At 44.1% G+C, this 10,986-nt stretch overlaps 1 protein-coding gene and 1 long non-coding RNA gene across 8 annotated transcripts in view; both read right to left on the bottom strand.

The window, feature by feature from the left end:
* Window positions 1–1,017: 1,017 nt before the first annotated feature.
* DEPDC5 (DEP domain containing 5, GATOR1 subcomplex subunit) overlaps window positions 1,018–10,986 on the bottom strand; it is a 55,111-nt gene continuing 45,142 nt past the window's right edge. For all 7 annotated transcript variants that reach the window (XM_077307835.1, XM_077307834.1, XM_077307837.1 and 4 more), the window contains 6 exons: window positions 10,494–10,718; window positions 8,859–9,028; window positions 5,974–6,145; window positions 3,884–3,944; window positions 2,595–2,677; window positions 1,018–1,646 (listed from right to left, as the gene is read on the bottom strand). In XM_077307835.1, coding sequence (XP_077163950.1) covers window positions 1,354–1,646; window positions 2,595–2,677; window positions 3,884–3,944; window positions 5,974–6,145; window positions 8,859–9,028; window positions 10,494–10,718 — 1,004 coding nt within the window. In that variant the 3' untranslated portion in view covers window positions 1,018–1,353. The remainder of the gene's footprint in view (window positions 1,647–2,594; window positions 2,678–3,883; window positions 3,945–5,973; window positions 6,146–8,858; window positions 9,029–10,493; window positions 10,719–10,986) is intronic.
* LOC143822555 (uncharacterized) lies at window positions 9,805–10,481 on the bottom strand. The gene is made up of 2 exons (XR_013226187.1): window positions 10,358–10,481; window positions 9,805–10,224 (listed from the first exon to the last, which is right to left on the bottom strand). It is a non-coding gene; the product is annotated as an uncharacterized LOC143822555 (long non-coding RNA).

Below are 10,986 nucleotides of genomic sequence, written 5' to 3'. Positions count from 1 at the left end.
TCAGCCTCACCTGCCTCACAAGGTGTCTGTTGTGGTGAGAGGAAAGAGAAGGCGATTGGAAGCCTCTTTGAGACTCCTAGTAGAGAAAAGTGGCATATAAGAACCAATTCTTCTTCGAAAGAAGGAGCAGACAGGTACACCTCCCTCTCTCTCACTCACACGCACAGAAAGAGAGACAGCAGCTGTAGTTCAGTTAATGCCAACAATGCTGGTGATAATGCTATTTCCCCACTGTCCAGACACAAAAATGAACATTGACACATTTAAATGGTGCAATTTCAAGCTCTGGTGGTTTATGAATCTTTAAAGATTTTAGACATCCACAGAATGTATTTGGGGTTCTCTGCATTTACCAGCAAATGTCAACATTCACAAAATTTCAATTGTACACATCTACAGCTGTCAAATAAATGGGTATTGAATATTAAAAAATATTGTAAGGGGCTATTAGGATGCCCTGCACTGTGAACTGTAAGTAACTAGTGAACTGCTTATTTTAATGCCACTCCCCAGTCTTGAAACTTAGAAGTATTTTTTTCATCTTTTTTTGGTGGGGCGGAAATCTGAGAGACATGCTTGTACATCAACTATTGGGGGAATTTTTTTTTGTACTTCCTGGCTGGAGCAACGAGTATGCATTGCTCCAGGCACTTTACTAAAGAAAAATAAAGCCCCATTGCCGGGAGGAGAGGGAAGTGGGAGGACACTTAACACGGAGGTCTCGCTACTTTGTTTGCTTTGGTTATGGCACAGCCATTTTTTGAGTGACTGCTGGTTGCTGTCCTGCTGCTCTCGCTACAAAGCTGGGGGAATTCAGTTTTCAGGATTCCCCAGCTAGTGCTTTAAATTGGAAAATGTAGCTGCCAGTTTTCTGCTGGGAAGCTGGATGCAGACGACGTTGTTTGGAACGGCAAAAATATGGCGTCTGCAAAAGGTAAGTGAATCACTATATTTTATGGGTGCACAATGGCCCCCAGTTACCACATATATAACTTTATTAATGAAACAGAAACCATATTTTATTTTGTATATTTTTATGTTGTGTATTTACATGTACAGAATGAATAGTATCTTACATATGCACACAAAACCATGAACACAGTAGAGGGTTGGAAAGTTTTTAACTCATGATTTAGTTTCCTTCTAGCCCAGTCTGATGCTTTTCTCCTTCTCTCCATTTGATGAGGAGTAATGTCAAGAAAGGAGCCTGTCTATGTATCATCTGTGATAGACACCAGCTCTACTGGTCACAGCATCTTGATATCACTTATTTCCAATACCCTGATCAGGCTTTTCAAGATGCTCTCCGATTTTTCACTACTCTTGATCCTAATTCAATTTTACTTCTGTTGTTCAGGGTGCACTTGCATGCATCTTCTCTAGGCAGCTTGTCCAAAAGGAGACAAGCCGGTTGTCCTTGTTTCCGCAGAATTCTGTGAAATCCTTCAGCAGGCGATCGGCAAATTTCTCATCCCCTGTCGCGCTGGACCTCCACGTCTTTGTCAGCATGGTATTGTAGGCCCAGTTGTAGCCAATGTGCTCTTCACAGAAGACGTTTTGATTGGTAGAGCTTGTAGAATTGCGCCGTCGTCTCTGCTGTCCGGAGAACTTCCTCTTGGAGTATGGCAATTGAAGAAACACAGTCCCTGAATGACATGGAACAAGGTTTTAATGAGCGAGTCATCTCACACTGCAGTTTAATTATGAATTTTGTTACAATTTAATAGGAAAAGAAAGGGAACATGCTTGCTAAGGTCTGTTCTTGATTTCCTGCAAAGCTTAACTTTGCAGAGGAGTTGAATTTCACCAGAGTTCTAATGTTACCCAGCAGTGCACTTCTGCACTATGTTGCTTGCTTCTCCTTAGTGCTGATTTACCCCCCGAAGCACAACAACAATAAATCTCCTTGCAATCTTTTGAATGAAACAGATCTGGCACAGTGAGTGAAGTCCACAGGAAACAGAGGGAAGTGGTTAAAATATAGCAGCCTTAGACATAGCCAAGGTGCTTCATTATCTGAACGTTGACATTATCAGAAACATTGGGGCATATACCCTCCAGAAGTTCAGGAAAAGAAGAGGGGGGAGGTGAGGAGAACAGTTGTGGGGAAAATGGCTGAAAGCTCTGCCTTAACTAAGGCCTTCACCATCTTTGGCCTTCCTCCTGATGGGGAACATAGTGGTAGCAACATAGATCTCTTACCTGGACCATAAAAGCATTGGCATTAGGCATGTACCAGTTTCACTCCTTCAGGTGACTCAGAGCCCAAAATGCACCAGCCCATATGGATACTAAGTTTCTACTGGCTGTTTACCAGTTCCTATTTGACTACCATATTTCCTGCCTCTTAGGTGTGCTTTTATCCTCCCCAGATAGAACGGGAGCGGTTAATACCACTCCCTAGGTGAAATTACTCAGACCAGTAGCCTATCTTAAATCCATCCCTCAAAATAGCAACATTATTGCTCTGTAACTAGCAGCTTGATTACTCTGCTTCCCTTGCTGCAGCTGCCTACCAGATGTGTCAGAGATTGGAGTAAGCCAGCTGTTCCCTAAACACAAAGCCACAAACAAACAAAAAAAAGCATGCTCACCAGTGACATGAATATATTGGGGCTTGTTTTCAGCAGGGAAGTTGAATGCCGAAGCAGAATATTTATCTTGTACAAATCCAAATCTACAGAGAGCAAAATATTTCAGAAGAATCAGAGGATCATGAGAACCCTAAAAGTTTTTCTTTTTTTTAAAGCAACAAAACAGACGATACATGGCTGAGCAAGATCATATATTTTAGGCATAGGAGTGCCCAAAGGCTGGCCAGAGAAAGGAATCTTTTAATTACAGGGAGAAAGCTGCTGACACTCAAAGGAAGACTGCTGCAATCCTCTCCATATGGGACTGCCCGTGAAGACTGGTCAAATATTTCAGCTGGTACAAAATGTATGGGTAACACTGCTGCCTGGCATAAGTTATAAGCATTTTAGGAAGTCCTAAACTGGCAACTTCTTTGCTTCTGGGCACTACTGAAATGCTGGTTATTATATTTAAAGTCCAGCATAACCCATAGTCAGATTACTTGGAAGACTGCCTGCTTCCACACACACCTGCCCACTTACTATGATAATTCTTCAGAGGCCCTTCTCTTTGTGCCCACACCCACTGAAGTCAGATGGGTTGTTACTACAGATAAGGCCTTTCTTTGTTGTTGCACTTCTGTTGGGTGAAAAGCCTATTACATTTTCAGCAACAGTTTTGTTTATTTAGGCTTATGTTAAGCTTGTTTTTTCTTTGGGGGGGAATGTCCATCTATTTTATTACCCTCTAAATTTTTAGACTGCGGTTGTTTACAGACTACCCATTATTTTCATTGGTACTGGTTAACACCGCTCTTTTAACAGGTTGTTTCTACAATGTATTATTAATGCTAGTAACTTCTGCTTTGATAATCTTCCTGGGTAATGCAAAGCTGCTCTGAAAACTAGCCAACTGAGTACGTGGGCCAAAAATAATTCAAATAAAGAGATGTTGTGGGACTGCTGTGGTTGGTCACCTGTCAGTCCACCTCCAGCTTGCTGTTCAGCTGTGGATCAATTATAAAACTGCTATGGATCAATTATAAAACAGAAGCTGAACCTGGTTTGGTCCCTCTTCTGAGGCAAAGATCAATTATCCCAAACACACCATTATGAGGAAGTCAGATAAATTGTCATCCAGGACACTGATTACGAATTGCTTTGAAAACAGCTCCCAGTTCCATCCCAAGATGTACTGTATAGCCTACTTCCTACGTGTTCTCACCATCCCTGAATTTTGAAGCAGTATCTCTAGATGTCTTCCCACCCCTCCCAGGGCTAAGTGGGTACTCCTCTCTGATTCTGCTTACCTGTATGCTATTGACTCCTGGAGAAGGTGCATTCGATCCCAGTAAGTCTCTGGTTCAAAGCCTGAAAGAGAATAATCAGGTGAAAGGAACATTTCCTAAACGGACTACATTTATTATTTTCTATTGTCATGTGATGGTGGTGTGAACAGAGTTGCATGTCTTTGTTATGAAGGCCTACTTGTAGCTGGCTCTACGTCCTTAGCCCATTCTGCTTTCCCACTCTGGCTTTGTCACGTCTTTCCCTGCTTGGCTCAGCCCCAGTGCAATTGGAGCTCACAGTCTGCATAGTCCTGCACAACATTCTGGGATTCCTGCTTAAGAGTGTTGCATAGGTACAATCGAACAGCAATACCAATTAAAGGAACCATTTACTGAATCCTTTTAATTACATATCCCTTGAAAAGAGCTTTCCCTGTGTACTTGTTGTGAGGAAATTTCATGATACCAAAAGAGCATCTTTGCAAAGTATGAAGCAGCTTCCACAGAAAAAGATGGCAATTCCCTTCTCATAATCTTGTGAGCTTGAAGGGTAACCTTAGCAACAGAGAATCCTATCTTAGAAGCATGGCAAACAGAATCCTGGACTGGAAGAAGGGATGAGGACAGCTGAATGCGACATACAACCAAATAGAAGCCAAAAGAAAAATCACAGGGGATGCCAGCTGGATTTTTAAAATGTTAACAAATTGTGGCAAGAAGGATATTGGTTTACACTGCTTACTGTGCACCTCAAAAATATTCTAGTGTAGCCCTACAGGGGAAAATCTACTGCATTTCAGCATCAGCTGTGATCAAATGAACTAACCATGCCCAATATAGAGCTGCAGCAGAATAACCCCATCTTAAGGGAGTTTCCCTGCACTGGGCTTGCTTGTTTCAGTTGGGAGATGTATCTGGATCAGTGACAGAGATAGTGCAGCCAAATAAATTTTACTTTTGCCTAGTGTAAAACGTAGGACTTTATGGCTGTAAGAGTAAACTGGGCATACAATTTTAATTCAGACAACAAAGGAAGAGGTACAGAGAAATGACACAACATTCCACCAGTTAAATCTGTGTAAAGCTTAGATGTCACTGCCGCCGCCTCAGCCCCTGATCCACTTGCTTTCCTGATGGCGCCCCTGACTTCTTGCCGCCCACTGGGGGGCGCTGCCAGCAGCAGCTGTGCAGTGCCACGCCAAGGGGGAGCCCCAGCCATGGCAGCTGCCGGAGAGCACCAAAGGTGAGCCAGTGGCAGAGTGGCAGGGCAGCCCCTGAGGCAGCAGCCAGGGAGGAGGATGAGGAGGAGCATTGGCCCGGTACTGACTGATCCACGGACCGGTACTGGTCCCCGGACTGGGGGTTGGGGACCGCTGCTCTAAAGTAGCATAATTTTAAGTTCTATTTTATGATCTGTTTTAAATTGCATTACATTAAATGACCATATTCTTTTGGTCTTTTATGTATTGACTTCATATAACTTGATCTAAACGACTGTAATAAAGTTTGATTGACTGATTGATTGATTGATTGAATGAAGCATGACCCACCCCCACACCCCACCTTTCTTACATTTAGGACAAACTGGTGAAGGTTGCCGGAAGGGCCGGTGGTTGTTTAATTGAAGATGTCTTCCAATCAGATCACAGGAGACAGGTTGGTTTCCAGAACTAACCTGACATTATATAAGCTTCTGGTCATGGCAAGTGATAAGGGACTGTTATTTCACCTGGGATGGTGTCAGAATGAAGCTGAAGAGGACCAACTTCTCATTAAGGTCAATAAATTGGGGAACTGGCCCAGTCCACACAGAACTTCCCACAGAACAGGGTCTTCCTTTGGAGAGAAATTCTACCAGAATGTCTAATCTTTGGCTTCCTCCCATTTTTCAAATCTGTGTCCAACTTCTCTGACAAAAGTCACTCCCTTACCGACTTGCTTTTTAATGCTTCCAATGGATAGGCAGTACATGTTTCTAATCTTTGCTTCTTCAGCACTGTGGCTGGCAACTCGTCTCTTTCAAACAATTCCAATTCTAGATTCTTCAGGACAGACGTACGCAGATGCAGGAGTGCCAACAAGATGCTCGACATCAAGGACAAGAACCTTACCGTCAAAGAGGTGCTCAGTGCCCTCCTTCAGCAAGGAGCTGATGTTGAGTGGGATGAACAGTTGTGCTCGAAGAGGGTCCCCATACAAGTAACTGGGCAGTGCAAATGGACCTTCCAGAACTGGAACCAGTAGGAAACCACAGGACGTGGCTTTGCGATGCCAGCCCTGAACCTGTGCAGAGATGGAGAAGATGAGCTATGGCCACACGGTGGGGTGGGGGGGAAAGAACACAAAAGGCAAAACTGGCTGAAGTCTGCATCATACTCTACTCATTAAATGAGGCGGCCTAGGCAGGCAATGCTCTCTCACTGAACAGCACAAAGCTGCCATGGAGATGGGGAAGAACAGCAGCCATGGCTGAGTCAGCAGATGGCTTGGGAGAAGATGAGAGCTGAATAGTTCAGGCTGGGAATAGGAGTGAAGAGGTTCCCTTTAATAATCTCTTCCCCATTTTCCCTGATCAGTACTTTCTTTTCAGCACAGGTGAAGCTTCTCTTCTTTCCAGAAGCAAATGCTGCTAGTAGATCCATAAGACTTCTGCAAACCGTTTCAACAGCAACAACTATTGCTCTTTATTTGAATTGTTACAGATTTTAATTGCAACCTACTTTGGTAGCCAACATGCCTGAATAAGGGCTGGGCTTAATAACTGCATCTAATCAATAAACAGGATTAAGGCATTTTTGACCAAGTCCTTCACGGCCCTGATCCCTTATATCTGCAAGACTGTCACTGGGCCACAACAGCTTCACTCATCCTTCAGACCCCATTCTGCAAATGGTAAAGATCAGCCACTGCGCTTGCATGGGATTTCTCTGTTGCGCCCCCACTTTAGGGAATGGCCTGCCTGAGGAAACCAAGGCTCACAAACTTCTGTCATTCTGCAAATTATACAAAACAGAATTGTTCAGGAGGGCGTTTTATATAGATGATAGGGTTATATTATAATAGGAAGTGAATGGGACTATGGACTACTTTAGGTTGCTTAGGGCTGATCCTGCGTTGAGCAGGGGGTTGGACTAGATGGCCTGTATGGCCCCTTCCAACTCTATGATTCTATGATTCTATGACTACGACTGTGCATGGTAAGAATGTGATTCTGTTTTCAGGAGGAATTATCTTGCTCTCTCTGCCTTGTTCCCTACTTATGTAATTCTATTTTCTGCCCTGTTTAATGTATCATGTCTAACATTTATGCTTTGTTTCAGATTTCTGCAATCCAACTCCTACTGAAATGCTTATTTGATGTCTCATCCTATTGATTGCATCGACTTACACGGTGTACTTTGCCTTGCGTCTCAGGGAAAAGGAGGCTATAAATAAATAATGCAAATAAATAACACTTCAAACTACTCTACAAGAGGGAAAGAAATCTAAAATGTCCTGCTTCGTGCGCTGAAAAGAGACACGCAGGTCTTTCTATCTATAACTAACCTGGATCTGCAGCTGATTTTAAGAAAAGGGATTTACTCAGAAAGATCAATTAAACAAGGCTACTAAGAGGGTACCCTTCCCTACCAATGGCAAAGGCTTTAATCAGCAAAGAACAACATGAAAACTAATAACCAAACTCTGGAAATCTGACCTTGGAGTCACCCAAAGCCAAGTGATGCAACGATAGCAGAGAAAGTACTGCTTCTCTACCATTTCACTGCCATCTAGACCTGGCCCTGGATTTGCTCACCCTGTATGAGCTGTACATGGCTACATCAGCCTGGCCAGGACATACCCCGAAACAAACAGGGCATGCAGACAGACTTTGGGTTAAATAACATAGTTTAGTAGCTGGGTAACTCCACCAAGGATGGTCCCAAGCCTGTCTGCAAAAGGAGAAGTCACACTGCCGAGGTAACCAGAACTGGGAAACCAGGGAGACCAGGCAAGAAATTCAAATAAATGAAATAAGTTCTGTATTAAAACCATGGAGCTGGGCTCCTACATAGGGACACCAGGTCCTGTCTAAAGCTCCAAGGAGTCTAGATTCTCAGAACATTACGGGATCCAATCAAAGCAATCCATCTCAAAATAATTAAAGAAATAAAATTGGTCTGCCACCATTGCATGAAACGCTGCACCACAACAGAATGTACCTTCAATGGACAATGTTCTAACTACGGCACCAGTTGAGTCACTTTCTTATGCTTCCTTTCCCAAAACGCTAAATCCAACACGTGACCCTTTTCATGTGTTTGGCTCCTGAGAACTGGGGTTAAGCTCATCATTGCCAGTGGTAGCCATAAACATCCTGATCTGGACCCCGCAAAGGAAGCCCCCAGATGAATATTGAAATCCCTCAAAAACTATTACACTGTGAGCATCCAAGACCAGGTTAGAAACTGCCTCTGCCAGCTTGGATGGGACATTCACTGAGATCGTTAGGAGATCGTTTTCTAGCAGAACAGTCAACATCTGGAACCGAACACAAATTGTACATAATAAACAATGGCAGGAATTTGCACCAAGAAGCCAACTTACAGAGAACAGTAACCCCTTGCCTGTACCCCCCCCAAGGGTATAATTTGAGACAGAATGACTTTGTCAGAATCATCCCAAGTTTTCATTACGGATGCAACAAGCCCTAAACAGTTCCCTCTCTTTTCTCCAGCAGAACACTCTCCCCAGCATCATACCCTTTCCTGCCCTGATTCCTCCTCCTTTCCATACCATTCATGCTCCCAGGCAGTCTAAATGGGTCTACCCCTTTCCCCCTGGCCTGCTGCACTCCCCCATCGTTACTACAGGTCACGTGAGATGCAAGATGAAACTCCCATATGCTGAAAATAAATCCCAGCCAAGCAAAAAGAAACAACAATGCTGTATCTCCAACCGATACCTGCCCCACAATGAAATACTTCTCAGACGCGCATCCCTGTTGAAATCTCACCATCTCAAAGAGAACTGCAGCTGTGACAGCCATCCAGTGCAGTTTGATCTCAAAGGCGGCGTTGGGGGAGAAACTGCCATGATAGTAGCAGCTGCACCACTCCAGTCGGTCCGTCCGGTTGTTGATGTCCACATCCAGTGTCACCGTCCGCTGTTCGGGCACTGTGGCAGCTGCCGTAGGCCAGGGAACCAGCACAAATAGGGTAAACGGGAAAGAAAAACTGCCTGGAAATTTACTGGCTACATGTGAGATCAAGGCAAGAATCTGCTAGCTTGAATATGCATTATTATAATAATGAATTCTCAATCCAAAGTAATCAGCAACCAAAGTAATCAGCAAATAAAAATTTAGCTAAAAGGGGAGGTAGTGTTAGAGCTAGATTGCTGCATATGAGTCTGACTGTAGCTAAATTGAACAAGGATTAAGAATATTTTTAAAAGGTATGAACGTGGAAGAACTTATCAACCACCTTCTTACCTGGTCTTGTTCACTCTGAGACAAGTCAATTAAATTCTGCTTTAGCTGCCTGCAGGTGTCTGTTTTCCAGGCACTGCAATCAGTTTTCTTTCATAAGATAGGAGTTGGCCTAACTTATGAAAGGAAACTACATTTTCCTAGTATGAAAAACTGCTTGCTCTCAGGAACAAGCTGAAGAACTTCTCCTGCCAGACTAACATTGGAGGCGGAGCAGATGCTGGGTTTCTTCTTGCTTGGCTCCCAAGACATTAAAGGCTTCCAGTCCTGGGGAGAGCGGACTGGAGTGTTTAGCATCCAAGTCGCCACCATTTATAGACACCAACAGGGATTGAGAATAGGGAGAAGCAGATGAAGATATAAATGTTGTATTGTAGAAATGTTGTGAATGCCTCTGAAAAATCTCTGGTCAAAACACTATACAATCAGATACTGTTGCTACAGAGATTTTTTTTTTTTTTTGCACACACCCTCTCCCAATTGCTAGGGGAGAAAAAAGGACAGGACAGGACAGGGAACAAGTTTCCCTTCTTCTGCAGAAATAAATGTCTGTGTTGCAAGACAACCACCTTCCCTGTGAAACCTGTCAGATTCCACTTGCTGGGCAGAGAGACGGCCTCATGAAAACCATGCTGGGGACAATCCCCACAAAATCTGCCATACGTTAAATCCACCAAAATAAAGAAATAAATTAAACATATTTAATGAAGATTTTAATCCAATGTGATTTTCACTGGGACTGAGGAATAATCAATTATTTTTCAGATGGCTGTTAAATTTGAGTCCAATTTCTCTATACACATTACAGAACATTCCTCTAAGCAGCAGAGGAGAAGGGAACAACCCAGGCACCAATAGGACTGCGGACTGATGTAGGACAGGGGTAGTCACCCTGTGGTCCTCTAGATGTTCATGGACCACAATTCCCATGAGCCCCTGCCAGCAAATGCTGGCAGGGGCTCATGGGAATTGTAGCCCATGAACATCTGGAGGACCACAGGTTGACTACCCCTGATGTAGGACACCTATTTAACTCTCCTCTCCTTCTTAGGCATATACAACGACAGCTCTGGGACATTTGTTTCTACGGGACTGGAGAAACCCATGCAGCCTCGGGCTCCTGCGAGCCTCCCTTCCACACACCCTCTCCGAGGCAGTTACCTAACAGTGCAGCTGCCTGGCTCCGCCCTCCGAAACTGCGGCTGAAGGAGCTGTGTCTGCTGGCATATGAGGCTGGGCGGCTGGGCAGCCAAGGGAGAAGGAAGGCTGGGATTTCTGAGTGCAAGTGTTCCTCAGTTACAAAAGCCACCTCAAACCATTTCCGCTGGAAAGCAGAGAAATCGTCCATTGCTGCCGTGTGCCACATGGTGGGCTGCTGCATTCCCACTGCAGAGACAGGACAAAAACAGAGAGAATGAAGCCCCTTGGAAGCACAAGTGGGAACTTTTTAGATATGTGAGGAATAGAGGTAAGGAGTTAACTACTATGGTCGCTCAGGACTTTTGGAAGATACGTCAGATGACACCTCCCCTCCTCCCGACTAAGGGACACAACCAAGAAGGATGTTCTTCTGTCAAACCTTGCCGTGTTCACCCTTGAAACAAACGGGAGCTGAACCTCAAACTGATACTGTGTTTTTGTGTAGTTGCTCTTT

The sequence above is a fragment of the Paroedura picta genome, chromosome 13, assembly GCF_049243985.1.
Source record: "Paroedura picta isolate Pp20150507F chromosome 13, Ppicta_v3.0, whole genome shotgun sequence".
In the NCBI taxonomy this organism is placed as follows: domain Eukaryota; kingdom Metazoa; phylum Chordata; class Lepidosauria; order Squamata; family Gekkonidae; genus Paroedura; species Paroedura picta.
Note: the sequence above shows the minus strand (reverse complement) of the source record. Positions and strands in the feature narration are given on the sequence as shown.